The following is a 20,834-nucleotide window of genomic DNA, read 5'->3' as shown; positions in this document are numbered from 1 at the left end:
CGCCCGCCTCGGCCTCCCAAAGTGCTGGGATTACAGGCGTGAGCCACTGCACCTGGCCACTGCCCTAATTTTTTTACAGGGCTTGATAAGAGGATTAAGCAAAATAATGTGTGGGTTAGCTTTTTACAAACAGGTGGTTAACTCCATTAAAATTTTGCTTCTTAATAGGGAAATTACACCATGACCTGGGTATTAGAAAATTAGAAGGCATTGGTTTTACTTATTTTGGGTGGCATGAATGCATTGTAGTTATGTGAAAAGATGGGATACATTCTGAAGTATCTAGGGGTAAAATGACATGATGTCTAGGTTCATTCTAAAATATGTTAGCAAAGGGCTGGGTGTGGTGGCTCGTGCCTGTAATCCCAGCACTTTGGGAGGCCAAAGCGGGCAGATCACTTTAGGTCAAGAGTTCAAGACTAGCCTGGCCAACATGGTGAAAGCCTATCTCTACAAAAATACAAAAATTAGCTGAGCATGATGGCAGGTGCCTGTAATCCCAGCTACTCAGCTGAGGGAGGAGAATTGCTTGAATCTGGGAGGCGGAGGTTGTTGTGAGCTGAGATCGCATCACTGCAGTCCAGCCTGGGCAACAGAGCGATACTTTATCTTAAAAAAAAAAAAAAAAAAAAAAAGTTAGCAAAGGAAAAATATGGATAGGTGAATATATTTGGCAAAATCTTAGCAACTGGGGGAATATACATTTATGGTACTATTCTCTCAACCTTTTATTTATGTTTGAAAATTTTCCTAATACATTTTTTAATTGTTCTTACAGATGCAGATTTTCTTTTACAATCCAGATGACTTTGACAGCTTTCAAACCGCAATTTCTGAGAACAGAATAATCGGAGCCATGGCCATATTTTTTCAAGTAAGTTAACAGTGGCTGAAGTATTTCAACCAAAGAATTCTTTGAGTATTTGTTTTAATTCACCGAATTGTTCCATGTTTAATGAATGCATCTGTTTTCTAGTTCACACCTGTCCAAATGAAAGATATTTCGTATTGTCTAATGTGTGATTTAAAATGTAAATAAGTATGTTTAGAAACATAATGAAAATTTTTGCATGAATTATTCTGATTTTATTGCTACTTGACTGGTGCACAGATTGAAGAACACATTTATCATCTAAGTTACTTTGCCGCTGAAGCATTTTGAACAGGTTCTTTCAGCATATTAAGAGACTGATATAAAAAAAAGGTGGTTTTTTTTTGAGCAACTTTAAAATTTGACATTACTTGCAAGTAGGTTAATGAATAGCATCAGTCACTTTTCTAAAGAGACCTCCTCTCTTTCCCTCTCAGAAATCCCCATAGTAACTAAAGTGTTTGTTGCAACTATCTCTGTGTTGGTACATTTATGAACTCTTATCCTTCCGTCCTCTCTTTTAATATGACTGTGTTAATGAATGCTCATAACTCAGTGTTGATTCTGCACCTAGAATCCCAGCGTTGCATCCTTCGATAAAATAATGCTGTTCAGACTTTTTAATAAGTCAAATCAAAGTAGTGTTGATCAGTGAGTGCCTTGACCAACTTGCCTGTAGGAGACCTTGGTGCTTTTTAGTGTGGAAGGTCGTCTGAGTAGTAGGCATCTGAGTTGTCTTTCAATCTTAAAGTTGACCTAGCGACTACATAAAGGTGTTCATTTCACCAATGAGTCTCTGTTGGTTGTTGGATGTCTTTTTGACAACTAAAGGAATGTTAAAGACATAAGAGCCTTCTCCAATACGTCTTTAACATCTGCCTTTTTGAGCAAGTTTGTCATTGAGGTAGAGCCATTCTTGTTTGGAGTATGTTAATTTCACCACCCTTTTCAATGGGTGACACATGAGTGACAGTTTTCTCCCTTTTAACTACCTTTCTCCCTTTTCTCAAGAGAAGTAAAGGCTCAAGTGAGAGATCAGATATGAAAATTTGAAAAGCTTGATATTCTGCCTAGAATAAGAACAATGGTTGTCATTGTTGATTATGGCACTGCTTTTCAAACAGTGGGTTCTATCTTACTGTTGTGCCATGAAATGATTTCAGTAAGTTCTGATCAGCATTTTAAAAACAATGACATAGAATTATGTAGAATAGGAAATAAGTCAGAAAATATCAGTAAAATATAGTACAGGTAAATATATTTATAGAATTTGTTTATGCACAGTAAGCATATTGGGTGTGTGCTGGATCATGATATAATGTGTATTGCTTACTGTGCATCGTGGTCAAGTATTTTGGAAGTTGTCTGTGCTATGTATTGGCCTAATTTGACCATTGTTCTCCAGCACATCTCTTTTTCCTGATTACTTTTCATGAACACAATAGAGCACAATGTTTTAAGAGCTTATTCAGAGTCAAGATACTTGCTTTTGAATTCCATGATTTCTACTGCATAATGGTAATGTAGTTATTTAAACTTTTCAATCTCAGTATCCTTATCTGTGAAGTAGAGCCAACAGCTAATACTTCATGTAGATTGTAGTGGTGATTAGAGGAGTTCCTAGTATGCTCCTGGAACGTAGTGGACACTTGGAAATTGCCAAATAATATGCATCTATAGCCTTCCATGTTTCTGTGGGATGGAGACCCCGGTATACATACTATCTTTTTATGAACAGACATATGTTCTGGACACTGCCCTGTTGGCAGATGACTTGAGTTCTGTCTGGACCTCTTCTGTTCCTTTTTTTTTTTTTTTTTTTTTTTTTTGAGATAGAGTTTTGCTCTTGTTGTGCCCAGGCTGAAGTGCAATGGCGCGATCTCAGCTCACCACAACCTCTGCCTCCCGGGTTCAAGCATTTCTCCTGCCTCAGCCTCCCGAGTAGCTGGGATTACAGGTATGTGCTACCATGCCCGGCTAATTTTTTTTTTTTTTTTTTTTTTTTTTTTGTATTTTTAGTAGAGGCAGGGTTCCTCCATGTTGGTCAGGCTGGTCTTAAACTCCCAGCCTCATGTGATCTGCCTGCCTCGGCCTCCCAAAGTGCTGGACTTACAGGTGTGAGCCACCGTACGGTGCCCAGCCCCCTTCTGTTTTTAAACTGTGATTGGTTTGCATTTGGTAGCACTGGGACCACACAAACTGCTCTTAAACAATTTCCACTTGCCTGGCTAACACCTGGTTTTCTGTCATTGTTCCCTTGGTATTCTGCTTTTCATGCAGCTGGATCTCTGCTCCTGTGGCCCTGCCATCAGATCCACCCTCACTTCCTTCTGTGTTGCGCCCACCTATGCCCAGACCTACAAGATTCTACTTCATCGGGAACCTTTCTTAAAAGAAAATTTAAAAAAACACTTTTTAACGTTTTTATGAGTACTGTATGGACAGTTTACAGCATGCTCTACCCAAACACTTTCTATTTTTTTCAGCTCTATAAACTCTTGTTAAATATAAGACCAATTAGAATTTTAGGCAGGCAAGACAAATCAACAAAATACCTCACTGTGAAATCTAGGTTTTGAATTTTTAAAGTATTTCGAGGACACGACTAGTTTGCATATAAAGATATCTAATGTGCGCTTCATTTCTTAGGTCCTTTTCTACATTTGGCTTGCTATCCTATAGACACAAATTGGAGGTCAGATGATAAAAAACAGAACATAATTTTACATAGATAGCAGCTGTATTAAGCTGCTTCCTTTGTCTTTCTTGTTTATTTAGAGACAAGTCTCCCTGTTGGCGAGGCGGAAGTATAGTGGTACAGTTATGGCTCGCTACAGCCTCCAACTCCTGGGCTCAAGGGGATCCTCCTGCAAGAGCCTCTCAAGTAGCTGGGACTACAGGTGCATACCACCACGTCTGGCTAATTTTCTTATTTTTTTGTGGAGACGAGGTCTTGCTTTGTGGCCCAGGCTCGTCTGGAACTCCTGGGCTCAAGTGATCCTCCTGCCTCAGCCTTCTAGGATTATAGGCGTCAGCCACTGCGCCCAGCCCCTTTGTCATTCTTGTAAGCACGCATGTGCTTATATGCTTGAATTCTCACTATGTCATGCAATGCAAATAAAAAAAATTGTTATTTGAATTTGGCATTCTAGTTAGATCTCATTTTTTTATTTTTTTGCTTTCTATAAGAATGATAAATTTGAGAGTTTGATATTTCTTCCCAAAATAGCGAAATCTTGGTATATATTTCCAAATTCAAACCTAGCATCTTACATTTTGGTATTGAAGAAGGGTTTGTCATCTATCTATTCAACATCTATTTGATGCCAGGAGTGGTACTAGTTGCTATGTTAAACATAATAAACACAGTCTTCTCCTGTGCACTAGAACCTCAGTGTCATGGTCCCACAAATAACAGCCAAAAAGAGTTGAACTCCTCTACTTGTAAAAAAGCTATACTCTGACTTAGTGCTTATGAACCCACATATTCATTATTCAGAGTGACACAAAGAAAATGACCCAAAAGCCCAGGCCTAGGCAAGACCAAGTTCTGCAGAAATACCAGTAGTTCGGATGCTGATTTACTTCATATACTAGAATAATTTTTTTTTTTTTTTACCATTTCAATTTTTCACTATCTGTGCTGCTTTTTTTTTGTTCTCAACATGTGCCCATTATTCCTGGTAATTTTGGCTTTCTCTCTGCCTTTGCTGTGCTTAGATATGATGAAGTTCATAATGTTGCCCTCTAAAAGGCACCCAAATAGGCACAAACCTAGCAGACATCTGGTTGTCCAATGAACCCTTACATTGGCCTACACTGGCGGTTAATTGCACTTTGCCCTATTGTGGCTTACAGGCATGGTTTGTTGAATCTACACAGTGTTTATGATTCTTTTATTCAGTTAAGTATGGAAGGTTTTACACAAAATGTCTTGATGATGTCACAGTAATCGAGATCTGTCTAGTGGCTACCTTGGAGGGAGTGCGCATTCCCATTACAACAAAATCATCAAGCGGTCTTATTCATGTGTTCACATCAACATGATCTTAAGATCATGATGCCTGGCCTGGATCCCAGTAACTCTGAATGGCAGCTGATACATTTTGGTAACAGATAAGAGTTGAAGGTCAGTCTCAGTGCTGAAAGATGGTGAGCCAGGTCTGCCCTTGAGCCACGAGTGAGGGAAGGAAGAACCACCTCCATATGTGGAAGACGGTGAATCAGGGCAGCCGCATCTTGGCCCAGACAGCTCTAGAAGGTGTGCTCCCTTTGTAGCCACTGGTAAGTGGAATATTGTAACTTTCCAGCACGTGGTAGTAATGTGTCTGGAGGAAGGATCACCTTTTTCTAGATCACGCGGATCACCTTTGGGCTTGTTCCCTATCGAAAGCATAGGGGAACACGCAAGAGTGAAATTCGCTTTGAAAGGATTTAAAACATAAATTTAAAATTTAAAAAATTGTCAAGGGATAGAGGTATTTGTTGTTAAAACACTCAAGAGAATAAATACTTGTTTAGTTAATTTATGTAAGTACAAAAACTAAAATAATTATTTTTTATTTGTTAAAGTAAAACTTCTCTACTGTTAACCTAATTTTAATGCCTGTGAAAATATAAAATATCAGAAGTTATTATTTCGTTGGTGCAATAGTAATTGTGGTTTTTGCCATTACTTTTTTATTTTTTCCTTCATTTTTGTGGAGAATGGGGTCTCACTATATTGCCCAGGCAGGTCTTGAACTCCTGGGCTCAAGCTATCCTCCTGCCTCTGCCTCCCTAAGAGCTTTGGTTACAGGCATGAGCCACCATGCCTGGCTTTGCCGTTACTTTTAAAAGCAAAAACCGCAATTACTTTTGCAACAACCTAAAATGCTCTTTCAAAATATTATATTATTATGATAACACCCTACATAGTTTATCTGGTGAAACAAATAAATATAAAAACCCAGGTTTACATGAAATAAAATCAGTGGAATGATTAGGCAATTTGTGGAAGGATACTTTGCTTTTAAAAAACTGTAATTCACAGAACGATTTCATTGGTTTCTTTTTAAGTTGATAGAAGAGAGAGTACCCAATACTCAGAATGACGTTATCTTTAAGTAGTCCTATTTTTTTGAGGCCAAGAATCTTTTATCGTCACCCTCAGAATTGGGTTCTGGTGTTTTTCCCTTGGCTTCCATGTGTTTCTTCACCATTAAATGCTTTCATCTACCTTCTCACTAGGACCAACTTGTCTTTTAACCATGCAACCTTCTTAATAGATTTCAGTCAGATGCCCATAGAAGTTTGGTATTCCTGTTCTTTAGCTTTGATTAATTGTGTTTTTTCATGAAGTATATTGTTACTGAATTTATTATCTTGAGGGGAACGTATCATTCATTTCATTACCCAGTTGCGGTTGTCATATGAATGCTTGGAATTTCATTTATATTTCATTAATTCCATTGAACTTTGGAATCATAAACACATGATTCTTCAAGAGTGTCAGCATTTAGAAACGTTTCTTATGTGACACTGTTTCCAGCCTCTTTTATGGCTGTGGTCAGTTCTGAAACTTTGCATCAGAAACAAAGATATAAAATTATTGTCATGTCTGTATCCAGAGATCTAGGAAATAGGTATACATTTAAGAAATAAGTGAATTACATCTGATTTATTCATCATTCTTAAAGTATTTCTTTTTGACAAACTATCGTCACCAACTCTACTGCAGTTTCCTCATTTAATGTTCTGCTTCTACTGGAAGAGTTGAGTTGCCTGCCTTTGTACCAGTATTTTTTCATTTTTATTTAAATTCTACCCAGAATATGACTGTAGTCCTTTGGTTTTTCCCTAAGCTCTGTAGAGTCATTTGCCCCTTTTCATTTCTGCCCTTCTTTCATAGTTGAAAGGAAACTTCAGAACTCAAATACTTTGCAAGTTGCTAACCCATTCTTTATATCATGTCGGTGTTACAGACTGCTTAATTATTTTTCTCCATCTGGAGAGGCTTAGTAATTAAATGAAATGCAGCACCTGGGATTATTTATAGACGTTGAGAAGGCAGGAGGAGTTCTTGATGACTCATCCATCCAGGGCTGGCGAGGAAGCCTTTCTCTCCACTTCCCTGAGTTTCACCTTCCCCCTCCTTCCCCACCATGGGTAGATATGATCTGTCCTTCCTTTGACCCGCTGTGACTCGTAGCATTCCATCTTGTATTAAAGCTGTTATTTTACTTGCTTTCTTCTGCCTTAATACTGTGAGATCATTGAGGCCTGAGAGTCTTTATTTATCATTATGTCTCTTGCACAAGGCTAATACTGTGGCTTGACTGTGTATAAATACTTAGCTGAATTTCATGGAAACACATTGAGGCTCCATTGTCTAGATTGGAAAGGGAAAGCCTAATAGCTTATTAGCTACCAATTATAAAAAATAGGTGTTAGGGGGTGTAGAACCTGAGACTACTAGAGTATAAACTCTTTGAAGTTGAAGTCTGTGTCTTGTTCCTCTTTTTTTTGTATACCACCCACCCACCTTTCCCTAGCCCTCATAGCAGTGCCTTGACCTCATTTATTGCTCAGGAAATATATACTAAGTAAAACTGAGTTAAAGGAAACATTTGTGTTTTATCACATTATAAATTATTTGGGTTTTTGAAAAGCATATGTCTAGATGGCTGTGTAAGCTTCACCCAAAAATGATGTTGTTTATGTCAGAAGTGTAAGATTCTTGAGCTGGTCAAGGACATTGAACATGAAGACTGTGACGATTCATTGAGGATGGTAACTGTCTTACCTGGGCTCCACTGGGTCAAACATGTTAAAAGGATGCATCTCCATTCCATAGTGCGTTCAGAGACCTTAAAGGAGTGTTTTACTGTAAAGAGTTTCTGGGTGTATCTTTTATAAGGTTTCCCACCAAAATGCATTTATCTCAGTAGGTGATGAGTGAAGAGGGTTTTTTTGGATTATTTTGCTAATTTTCTTTCCCGTTGTCTCTGCCTCTTTCTTGCATTTTCTTTTTTTTTTTTTTTTTTAAGAGATGGAGTCTCGCTCTGTCACCCGGGCTGGAGTGCAGTGTCCGGATCTCAGCTCACTGCAAGCTCCGCCTCCTGGGTTCACGCCATTCTCCTGCCTCAGCCTCCCGAGTAGCTGGGACTACAGGCGCCCGCCACCTCGCCCGGCTAGTTTTTTGTATTTTTTAGTAGAGACGGGGTTTCACCATGTTAGCCAGGATGGTCTCGATCTCCTGACCTCGTGATCCGCCCGTCTCGGCCTCCCAAAGTGCTGGGATTAGAGGCTTGAGCCACCGCACCCGGCCGCATTTTTCTTTACTTGAGTTAGTCTGTGATAGTTGATGAGTTAGTTTCTGTGCGTTTCAGTGCAACTATTTACTTTTTCTTGCTCTTGCTATTCTTTACACGTCTATGTTTTTCTGCCTCTTTCCCCCCTTCTCCTTCAGATTTTCTAAGCAAACAGAATGTAAGATTTTTTTGCTTATGTATTCGTTCTTGCATTCATTTGCTAACTCATTTGTTCACTCTGCAATATTTGTTAAGCACCTTCTCTGTGCCATGCTCCATGGAAATCATGAGGTATCCTTAGAATTGTGTCCTGCCCTCAAAGTAATTGAGGGACGGACAGTAAGTTTTCAGAAGGGCCTTAGAATTCTTTCTTCACAAGTAGCTTCATTCTATCATTGGGAGCTAGGAGAGGACAGATCAAGTCAGGCAGATAAAATCTCAAGAGGATAATACAAGAATTATATCTTGGGTATATTTTTAAAATGATAAATATTTCATTTTGAGAGTATGAAGTTTCTAGTTGTAAATTTTAGAATTGGACTCTTTTTTCTCCATTTTCTTCTATTCTGGTATAAAGCAGAACACCACTGTTAAAGTATAATTCATTCGTTTTATTTATGGTGACCTAAATTGATCTTTTATTCTTTTAACTATCCCTAAAGAGTCTTTTCTTTTTTTGACGAAGAATAAATTTTCTATCGTGTTTTAGTTTTAATTTTTTTTTTCTTTTCATGGTTCTGATGGCAGAGTGACACAAGGGCCTTTAACTCTGGGCAGAGAGACAGAGAGAGAAAAGGGAGAAATTAGTAATTTTACCCATCTGCCAAATTCCCACCCTCACTCCCGACCCCTCCCAAAAAAAAAAATAACTATTTTGGGTCTGACAAAATTGAGTTTGTGTTGGAGAATGGTGGTAGATTATTTAGAACTTCCTTCTTAGACTGCTTTACAGGATAATGGCAGTAAACTAATATGATTCCTAATTTATTCCTTTCCAGTTGCTGCTGTTTGAATATTGTCCTTCTGACATTTTCCACATCCTTGGTTTTATCCAGATATAAGTTCCATTCTTTCACTACATTACCTGGAAGTGCAATTTCAGAATGTTTTGGGTTGATTAAGAAGACTTTTTTTAATACACACACAAAAATTAAAATACATATGTTCCAATTAAACTATTTTAACAGCTAATTGATTTCATAGGACTTACCATTAAGTGAAGGCCAGAGTCATTCTTAATGTTCAGTTGCAATTTTGGAAAAGATTTGTGGATGTACAACATTGAATTTATAGCCTATCAGGTGTTTTCAGCACATCTCTTGTCTGCAAATGGCCTGTAATTCAAATTTCCTCTTAGTGGACATTACAGAGGACTATTTAATTATTGGCGAAGCATTACATAATTAAGAGACTTTGAATCCTTTGAATGTGACCATGCGAAAATCTATTTTAATTAAATCATTGCACTTCAAGGACGTTACCAAGTACTTTGCTTTTGTATATCATTGAATGATAGTTTAAAATTGTTTTGGCCATTAGTTGTAATATAAGTCACAGAATCTGATTTTCATAAACTCAGAGAAGATCTTAGGCACTCTGTAGTAACCTTACTATGACGGATGACAGGCCTGCCCTAAGGCACTCTGTAGTAACCTTACTATGACGGATGACAGGCCTGGCCCTTTGAAAGGTTAAGTGATTGACCATGGTCCCCTAGCTCTTTGCAGTCTGCCAAGCCGAGAATTTGAGTTGTGTGACTCCCAATGCAGCCACTTTGTTCTTTCCTAGATTTGGTCTTCCTGGAATATGACCTAGTAGGAGGCTTTAGCTGATTAGATTTATCGAGAGAACTCCCAACATAAAGCACATTATATTCACAACCGTTCTTACCTCTCTCTTCTCCCCCAGATAAATTAGTTGCAAGATGTTTCTAAATAGAATACAAACACCACTAATAAAAGTTAACATTTGCTGAGGACTTCACTCATGTAAAATGCTAATGACAACTACTGTACAATATCTCATGTAATCTTCACTGGGGCCCCTCAAGGTATTATTACCTCCATTTTATAGATGTGGAAGCTGAGACAAGGAGCTTTTTTCAGGATAAGTTACTCAAAATTACACAAGCCAATAAGTGTTGGAGCCAGCATTTCAACAGCAACCGTGTATCTCCAGGGTCTGTGCTCTCAGTGAAGAACTGAATGGGAAAAGTTGGGTTTTCTGTTGAAGAGGGTGGTAGAGGGAGAAGTATATACTATTGGTCCCAGTTATTGTCATGTGCATATAATTGCTTTCAGGCCTCTCAGTTTTGCTGATAGCTGAAGAGGTATTTTCTTGTAACTTAAAATTATGTTCTTCTTTTTGTCCGTGGTTAAAACCTTTGATCCTAAATTATCTTAGGCTCTGTGTCTATAATTATTTTATAGATTTGATGCCAACTTTTTTCATTAGTTTCCTCCCTTTTATAAAAAGGCTACAAAGAGTATAGAATAAATGCTGTGGTTATGTGTAAGCATAGCGTGAGTGAATGGGGTAAAGATTTGAACTTTGAATTGAATGTATTAATTTTTTAATGACAGCAGTTCTGAAGTGGGGAGGGAGGGAATGGGGCTGTTGTCCCATGGGCAATGTAGCCATGTCTGGAAATACTTTAGGTGTGTCAGGGCAGAGGCACTACTGGCATCTCACGGATAGTGCCCGGGAATGCTGCTGAATATCCTGCAATGCACAGGAGAGTCCTCCACAACCAACAGTTAGCAGCCCAAAATGTCTGTGCTAGCTGAGGTCAAGAAACTCAGATTTATGGTCATCAATTAACTAAGTGACTGAAGATACCAGAATGTCTTCATCTTGGTAGAAGGGGTCAGTTAGGACTGTTTGGGTTATTTTCTGCAGGCCAAAGTCCATACGAATAACTAATAATCCCAGTCCCAAGAATTCCAATAGTCCCTGGCTACCCGAGACTTGGACAACTGGGATTCCAACATAAGGTGCAAAACTTGCATGCCAAAATATTTAAATCTGCCCTATTCCTACATATCCTAGGTTTATCTCTGCCCTGTTAAATTAAAGCACCCACATGGGTATATTTGTATCCAGACACTGCAGTGATTTTCGAAACAAGCACCAATTTAATAGAACATTGACTTAGATATAGAAAAGTAAACAGAGGTAAGAAGGTAAGAGCATGTACAAATGCTTTTGAACTTGAAATCAGCGAGAACTAGTTTAAAAATCTCATAGGAAGATCAATGAAACTCCCTTGCAGAGGTTGTAGGAGAACCTGCTTCTGTAAATTACAGCACTACACAGTTTCCTTAGCATTATAGAAGGATTTTCCCAGGACAGGGTTTTAAAATGATTAACGCTGGCTTATTTTAGAGGGTTACTATTGTCTCCTGTGAAATCTTTTTACTATATGGCCATCTAGGCATTGAGGGCTAGGATTATTAACCATCTTTAACTGTATGCATCCAGATGCTACTCACCTGTGCCCATTTGAGAAGAACCTTGCATTTCTCTTTTGATTTTGTTGTTCAGGGTTTACACTGAAGCTACTCTTTTCTCTGTCTACAGCATCTTAACATTTATGATATGTCTGAACCCATCCGAAGCCCAGAACTTTTGTTCTTTGTCTTTTCTGGATAATGCCTGCCTGTCTCTTGAGTGTCCCTGTGACCCACATTCCCAAAGCAGATGTCATGTACATCACATAGATTATATTTTAAGACAGACCAGTTTGCACAGATCTTTCTAATTTTATGGAAATACATTCAACCATTTTTACATGATGTGATGGCAAACTTGGAAGAAACTGAGTTTTATTTATCCATGTGAGACTTTTTATGATTTTCCCCATGTTCCTTTTTCTGTTAACATCTTGATCTTGGTAACACTGTTTTGCTGATTGTGATATTTTTCAAGAACACAACTCCAGTGGTTTGTAAAGGATTAGGCGACGGTCTATTGCAAGAACGTCCATTATAGAAATATTTTATCCTTCCTGCCTTTTAACTTGCCATAGGTCACAGTCTCAATGTGATATAGTAAAAGACACAGTAGTTGGTGCTCATATCATCTCTTTATTATGATTGCACAGGTGTCTTTTGAGAAAATTTTTAGCATCAAACCCCCGTTTGGGGTCTGTTAGGAGCCATGAGCACACCTATGCATTGACTCACCTCGACACACTGCTACAGCAAATTCTATTTTTCTTAGCTCATTGTGTTCTCTGAGTATGTATTAAGTTATATGATTTTTTTGTGTCTGTGCAAATTCCTAGGTAGCTGTATAAAAATGATAGAAGAGAGCTAATTTAGGTGTTGCTTATTTAGAATTTGGATTTGTCCAAATAAGCCAAGAATTACGCATTTTTAAGAAGGCATTTTATTAGACACATCAGGACTATAAATAAAATTGCAATGGGAGGAGTTGCTTACTCCATATATCAACTGGCCATTGTCAACCCATTTTATGTGGGTATATTCATTTAATATAGCCCTTTGGTTATAACAGAGGACTCTTACGTGTTCACACAAATGGATTTGGTGAGAAATACTTCTAAAATTACAGTATCGGTAATTTGTTTGCACCACATATAATAAAATGTTCTGTATATGAAACAATACTCAATTCTGACTGTGAAAATTCACTTCCAGGGACTTCTCCATCCATATTACTGAGGTCTTATTCAACACTGTACAGCATATTCCCTGGTAGCTTGGCATCCCTGAACACCATTCTAATAAGGTTTCAGTGAATTATTTCTATTTTTAGGCACTCTTCAAAGGTGGCTGCCAGACACTAGTTCTAGTTTTTTTTTTTTTTAACTGAACCGATTATAGGGTTTAGTGCCAGATGCTTCAGAAATGCAAGCAGCTAACTAACATAAAGCCAAATCCTAAATCTTTTAGGAAAAGAGATTAATGTTTAGGGTCATATCTGAACTTAGTAGCTCAGCTACTCCCCTGCCACTCTTTTTTATGGCTGTCAGACCATAGTTTTGTGGTTTCTCTCTATTTTGAATTTTGTAAGTGAAAAATGTCCTTATCCCACTAAAACAGGTCAGACAGGTAAAATCCCAAGTCTTCTGAAAAGAGACTTACAGTGTCTGATTCTCTGAATATTAACAATAGTAAAAATAACAGTAGGTGATATTTATGGACTCTGCTCATGTGTCAGCGCTTCTTATATTTCTGCCAAGCATTCTACGTGCATTATCCCATTTCATGCTCATAACAGCCCTCTGAGAAGGAGATTCTGATTCTAGAACCTTCCCCAGATGCTAAGAGTCCCTTTGATTCTGAAATCCGTGTCTAAGGTTTTGGAGTGAGGTGTCTATGTATAAATTCCAACTTGCCACTCACTGGCTTGTTCCTTTGGACAAATCTATTTAATCCCTTGCCACTTCAATCCCTTTGTCCATAAAATGAAAATAACCAGTATCTGATTGATTTGCTGTGAACTTCAAATGAGATAATGTCTATGAAAGTATTGTGGAGAGGTCTTTGACCCAAAAAAATTTTGATGATAAAAATAGTGAAAATAAGCTGATGATGATAATTAGCAATGACTAGGGTTAAAAATGCCAAAATAGAAGGAAATACTTTGAACCATTACTTCGCCATATGCTGTAGTCTGTCCCAGGACATATATTGCTTCAGTATGTCAAATATACACATCCTCCTAGCCTACTTGCATATTCGTGGAGGGTGCTTCAGATCTGATTGCAGTTGGCTGTGAGACAAAGTCTTAAGTAGTTGTTATTGGTGCTGTAACTCAGTAATTCAGGAGGAGGTAACCAAATTCAAATTTCCTCAAGGAGCATCTGCATGTCTCTCTTACTACTTTAAAGAGGAGCTAAAGTAATTAGTCTTAACACCTTGGATGGTAAAAGAAATAGATATTTAATTGGAGCAGCCACGTTGGCTGAGAGAGAGAGACAAGTCATACATTGATATGGACCCAGATGCCTCCAGATGGTGGTGAGGCTATTAGAAGGTGAAAGGGCCCCATAAGATTTTCCCCTGGACCCCAAGGAACTGCTTAATTCCCAGCAGTGATTTCCACTCCAGGGTCAAAGTCATAAAACGGCGATCCTTTATGTGGCCCTATCTGTGCTGGAAATGTATCTTTTCCTGTGAGCTTCCTTATTAGTGTCTATTTGGTTAGAGACAATGCCAGCAATAAGGATGTGATTGTTGGATATTTTAGAATACTAGGGCATGTGAATTATTACCTGTTTTGGCAATTTATTTCATTAGCCCCAGTGTTTGCCCTGGAGGGGAGGTGGGAGTTGAGTGGGAGATGCCATTCTCTTCTTTATGGGGCAGTTTTAACTCTTGAGTACCCCATGGTCTAAAGGGACGAGATCACCCCCATACGGCATCCCACCTACCTTCCCTCTTGTGTCCCTTCTCTTGCCGCCTTCGTTCATTTCCTTTGCAATGTTATGGAATCACTATGGTGTCCCATATATGGTGGTTCAGCTGCTATTCAGAGAACTGAATAAAACGTGGTCCCTATCATTAGAGAGGTTACCCCTTATACATGGGGTAACACACACACACACACACACACACACACACACACAATCTGTAAATTCCTTAAGACAAGAACCGGCTGGGCACAGCGGCTCATGCCTGTAATCCCAGCAGTTTGGGAGGCCGAGGCAGGTGGATCATCTGAGGTCATGAGTTCGTGACCAGCCCGGCCAATATGGTGAAACCCCATCTCTACTAAACATACAAAATTTAGCTGGGCGTGGTGGTGGGCGCCTGTAATCCCCACTACTCGGGAGGCTGAGGCAGCAGAATTGCTTGAACCCAGGAGACAGAGGTTTCAGTGAGCCGAGATTTTGCCACTGCACTCCAGCCTGGGCAACAGAGCAAGATTCCATCTGAAAAAAAAAAGATAAAGAAAAAGACAGGGACCTTCGCTTGTTTGGGGTTAATATCCTCAATGCCTATCACAGAGAGATAATGAATGAAAATAAGACATTACTTGAGAGTTAGCTTGATGAAGAAAATGAACTCTAAATCCACATTACTCAATTAAATCTCAGTTCTGCCCATTAGTAGGAGTAAAATTCAGTCAAGTCCACTTAACCTTTCTGTGTCTCAGTTTCCTCATATGGAAAATAGGACCAGTAATAAGAGACCTACCTTGGAGGGTCATTGTGAGGTTTGTATTAGTTAATACAGGTGAAATCGACATGTGACTGGTACATAGTAAGTCCTCAGTAAATACTAGCTCTCATCATAATTTAAACAATAGCATGTGCCTGTCATATGTGTAGTGATAAACACAAGTTACCATGTACAACAGTTGTGCAGTGGGAAGGGTCATTAACCTGCATGTGTGAGAGAGGAAAGGCATTCTCACCTAACAGATTTGTGATGTGTTACTATTTTCTGTTTCTTCCTCTCCAAACTCAGTGGGCTAAGAAAGTGTAAAACAGCTTTCCTCCATCGTGGCTGCACGCTGGAATTACTGAGCAAGCTTTAAATAATGCTGATGCTCGGGTTCCACCCCTGGGATTTAGATGTAATTGGTCCAGGAGATGGCCTGAACATCAGTATTTTTAATAGCTGCTTGCGTGATTCTAAATAGTGCACACAGGTTGAGAACTAGCAGAGCTCATCAGAGATCCCTTGGGTTCCCTTAATTGCCCTCCACTCCGGCTCCTGTCATGCCAGCTTGCCGCTTAGGCAGTTGATGATTCATCTAGGCCATACTCTGGGACTCTAGTCTTCTTAAAGAGCACGTTCTCAACTCCTGAGATTCATGATCCTCCCGCCCTCCACTTCTCAGAGTCACACCAGTCCGACTTGAATTCTCTCCTCATTTCATAGTGAACGGTGGAAGCCAAGTGATCAGACATGCCGTTGTCTGTTGGTTTCCCCCCTTGGTTTATTATAAAAAGTAGTACTGAACCTGTGAGAACAGGTGGAGGGGGGCATGGTCATTTGTCCCACCTCATTGAAGCCAAGAGAAACCCAGGTATGAGATTTGCTCATGATAAGGTGGATTGGAGGATATGATTGGCACCAGAGGACGGTATACATCTTCATGCTTCCTCCCTTGGAGGTGAGCATGTGGAACAAGGCCTGCCTGGCCTATCGACTCAGGTATAAGGGATCAGGAGCAGGGGCATGGTGGCCCACGGACCTGCATATATTGGTTACTGGAAGTAAGATCATCCTCTCTGGCTGGTGCCTGGGAAGACAGCTCCACAGAAAAGGGCTGAGCTTGCTTTTCCTTTGAGTGGCCCTGCATTAAGATGGACCTATGCTTACCTTGGGGAGAGGTAGCTGGGGGTAGAGAGTTGGAGGGAAAAGAGACAGCTTTTTTCCAAGCACTTTGGAATAAATTAGTTTTGCTACAAATTCCCACTTCTGGTGAGAGTGGAAGGGCAAGTTCTTACCTTCTCTCTTCCTTTTCCTCCTGCTTCTCCTATTACCAGTAATATTCAGGAAGAAAACTTTGTTTCTGTGTGCCAGTTCATATGCATTATCTGCTTTGACACCTCAAACCTTTAAAGTAGGAACTTCTATCCCCAACTGACAAATGAAACCAAGGAAAGAGATATTCAATGATTTCCCCAAGGCCACTCAACTAGAAAATGGTAGGATTTGAAGCCATGTCTTTCTTACTCTGGAGGCTCTTTCCCTCTTCTCAACCTCAACATTAGGCTGCCTCCTACCCTCCTGGAAACTCCCTACCCACCTTTTCCTTCCAAGGAGTGTAGATCTAGGGTAGGGTCAACCACTCCAGTATGTGTCTGGTCATCCCTTGGTGCAGGTGCCCTTGTGACAATACTTAGGACCTAAGACAATTAGGACCTTGAGGAAAAGTCTTTTTTTCAGCAGAGATCTTGTCTTTTGGAACCACTTCTTCTGCAGGTTGTTCTCTCCTGAAATTTGGATGGTGCTATGGTTTGAGAGCTTTGCGTTTTCCACTAGTCTGCCTCCAGACATTCCAGTGAGTACCTATGGAATCTCACTTCAAGCTCATACAAATTGGTTTTTGACGGTTATTGCCATGCAGCTCCCCTGGTCCCATTGCTTCAGTAAAATATTTTGGATGTTCTGTGCTAGGATGTTCCAGGCACTGGCAGCACCTGCTGAGTTGCTCATTACCCAGAGCCGGGTCTCTTCCAGTCCAACATCCCCACTGAGGCTATCCAGGGCCTGTGCTGAGAATTTATTTCTGCACTGGACCAGGAAAGATGCTCGTCTTATGAGACTGGGGAGGCTGGGGAGGCTGATGGACCCCTCAGATGCTGCTGAAACTTTGGAAGCCCCAAAGCAGTTCTGCTCATGCCTGGCTGTGTTCTGCCAAGAGGCGCTTTCAGACTTTCCCACATCAGGAAGGCTGCAACCTGCCGCAAAGGAGCCGTTGTATCTGTGGGCCGACTGTGCCATGCAGAATGGTAATCTACCTTCTGTGCCTTTATCTTCCAGGACAGCAACATCATAATCTTCTCTCTGGCTTTATAAATGATGAAATGTTGCACAGGGCTTTCTGTCAGGCAAACATGTAAAATCAGCCTGGATACCCAGCAAAGTACCATGCCTTCCATTACATCCTTGTTATGAAAGCTTCATTAAAAAATTCTTGGATCATAAAGCGAAGAGAGAGCATGGTGTACCATCACCAGTTGTTAAGCAGACAGTCTTGATGTCAGAGGGGACTCGTTTACGCAGTGATGCTATCAGTTATGGAGAATGTCAAAGCTGCATCCCCTGTGTGACCTTCAGTGAGGCAAAGGAAGAATGTCTACAAGGAGATTTTTGTGACTTGGTATGGTTGCAGCCTCTCTGTGGACTCAGGAGGCTCTCTGGGATATAAATGACAGCAGTTAGAGGTTACACCAGTACAGGAGATCACGTACCATCCTGCGTTCTCAATGAAAGAAGAGTGTTACTGTCTCAGCCTGTCTAGCTTATACATATATAGTATAACCTGGCCTCCTTCAGTATTCATTCATCAAATATTTCTTGTAGACAACTGCATGCTAGGCACTGTGCTAGGCACTGAGGCTGCCCTGATTAGAAAATACCTGTGTAGTCTTGATCTTTGTGGATATCACAGGCTGTTGGGGGAATAGAAGTTTATCATGTAAATGTGCCAATGGACATGTGATTCAATATGTGTGAAGTCTAGTGAAGGAAAAAGACATTGATTGCTTTGAGAGCTTGTGATGAGGATCAGGTCCAGGTTTGGGGATCAAGAAAGGCTCTCTGGGAGAAGACAGGATTCAGCTGAAGTTAACTAGAGTGGGAATTAGAGGCTGAGCAGAGGAGACTCTCAGCTGCGACCAGTAGCATGAGCAATGGCCCCACGCAGGAGAACTGAGTGCTCAAGGACCAGAGAGAAAGCCCCCAGGGCTCAAGCTAGAGCATTGACTTCACTAGACCACAAAGAGTCTTGAAGGCCATCAGCCCTGGACTTTCCTTGGGAAGCCAATGAAAAACTGGCAGAGCAAGGGGACTAACTTGGTTGGCATTTTGAGCAGATCAGGAGCACTACTGAGAAAGCTGAGCTGGAGAGGAGCAGGGGAGGACACATGGGCACCCCTTTGTCAAAAAAAGGAGAGATGGTGGTGGCTTAGGCCTCGGGAAAAATGATATCTTTCTATTACCAAGATTGTAAGGATTTTATGTTCTTATGTAGGAGGAAGGAAATTAGTTTCAGGCTCTGAGAACATGCGTTTGAACCAACTTGGTTACTTATGAAAAGAACACTTCTGGAGGATGAAAGCAGGTCAGAGGGGGCTTTAGAAATGCTCCTCACGATCAGGTTTATAGAAACATTCTTACTGTTGTTTTGATACTGGCAATTTTTCTGAGCTCACTTTTTGCTGCTTTTCTCATTTGATATTTTCTCCTGTTGTCTTTATTTCTTATTTTATGTGTGTTATGTGAGTGTATTGAATCGGCTTTCTGCTTTCTTCTGGTTCTATTTTAATTTTGGAGAGCTGGACAAGGGCGTGATTATGATGATCAGCTTGTGTGTATGTTTTGCCATGTGTTATCTCTGCAAATACAACTAACTGCTTTCCATCGTCAATGTTAATGTTGCAGCCATATTGCAAAACCTGGAAATCCATAGATTGCACTTCTTAGGGGATCTCGTTAGTGTATTTCTGCAAATAGTTCATAGATGTCTAATATATAAAAATGACAGTCAGCATTCATATAGTATCATATGATTCTCTCCACCCTCAGAGTTTCAGGACAGATTGATGACCACGCTGAAACCTGATTATAATTATCCAAATAAAAGAACAAATTAGGTGGATGGTTCCTAGCTGCATTGGGCTTTAATGTCAATCACATTTTATACTCAGTTATAATTTGCAGTTCCAAAGACCTCCCATTTAGGTTTCATTTGTAGTACAGAAGGATTTTTACATGTACACAGTTTTACTAGCCCATCTTAGAAACACAAAGCAAAAATCCACCCATCTTAAAAGTGAAATGATGGGCTAAGCTGGCTTAAGTTGACAACGTTAGCAACCCACTGTCAGAAACACAAAGACGCCCCCAGCCAGCCATTACTATTATCACGCGCTTAAGCAAAGGGCAAACTCAGAGTCTCTTTGGAACCGATTGCCTTTGTTCCACTTAGTATCATAAAGGAGATATTGGCTGTAAAACCTAATGGTATAAGATAGGCTTGGTAAAGGACGGCCTTTTCAGTTCTTTCAGATCTTGCTCATGTAATCTTCCAGCTGAGAAGTGAGAATATGACTCCTATTAAGTGCAGTTCAGGATGTTCTGCCAAGGGTGATATTACTCCAGACCTGTGTCCGTTCCAGCAAATGCAAACCTAAATAAGCCCCACAGCAGCACTGAGTGTTCTCTAAAGGACTGTGGGCTGACATTTTCACGTAAAATAAACTAACACTCATAAGTAATGGTGCATTTTCAACATGATCATGTGACAGGTATATGAACACGATTGGTGGTGGGGGACATATTTTTGGGGGCAAGAGAGGACTCCTCATTCACCCTTCCCCGAGTTACAAAATGCCATAGCATAATGGGAATCTGTTCAAAAAACAAATTTCTAGATGATATCCTGCATATGAAATAAACTTCACTCAGTCTTTTGTACCATCTGTATCTAGCATACTTATAAAATACAACAAAGTATGCATTTTTAATAAAGAGGCATGGTATTGATTTTCTTCTTCAGTCCTCTTTTCTTTTTTTTTTTTTAATTATACTTTAAGTTCTAGGGTACATGTGCACAACATGCAGGTTTATTACGTATATATACATGTGCCATGTTGGTGTGCTGCACCCATTGACTCATCATTTACATTAGGTATATCTCCTAATGCTATCCCTCCCCCTCCCCCCTCCCCACAATAGGACCCGGTGTGTGATGTTCCCCTTCCTGTGTCCAGGTGATCTCATTGTTCAATTCCCACCTATGCAGTCCTCTTTTTCTTTACTATTATTACATAAGGTACACAAAGTATATTATTTGTTTTTAGGAACATTTTAGTGGGACAACAAGCATGGCCAAACATTATCTCGTGAAGCACTTTTTAGAAGAGGAAGCATTTGAGATTCTCAAAAGCACTTTCAGTGAAATGTTTTTAAATGCACAATGTAATGTCAAGAAATTAACTTCAATTATTAAAGCGGCAAGTA

The 20,834-nt window shown here is 39.9% G+C and overlaps 1 protein-coding gene across 5 annotated transcripts in view; it reads left to right on the top strand.

The window, feature by feature from the left end:
* Positions 1 to 20,834, top strand: part of PTPRG (protein tyrosine phosphatase receptor type G) — a 747,615-nt gene that overhangs the window by 530,833 nt on the left and 195,948 nt on the right. For all 5 annotated transcript variants that reach the window (XM_017854227.1, XM_017854230.1, XM_017854229.1 and 2 more), the window contains one exon: positions 779 to 874. In XM_017854227.1, coding sequence (XP_017709716.1) covers positions 779 to 874 — 96 coding nt within the window. The remainder of the gene's footprint in view (positions 1 to 778; positions 875 to 20,834) is intronic.

The sequence above is a fragment of the Rhinopithecus bieti genome, unplaced genomic scaffold (assembly GCF_001698545.2).
Source record: "Rhinopithecus bieti isolate Rb0 unplaced genomic scaffold, ASM169854v2 scaffold_36004, whole genome shotgun sequence".
NCBI lineage: Eukaryota > Metazoa > Chordata > Mammalia > Primates > Cercopithecidae > Rhinopithecus > Rhinopithecus bieti.
Note: the sequence above shows the minus strand (reverse complement) of the source record. Positions and strands in the feature narration are given on the sequence as shown.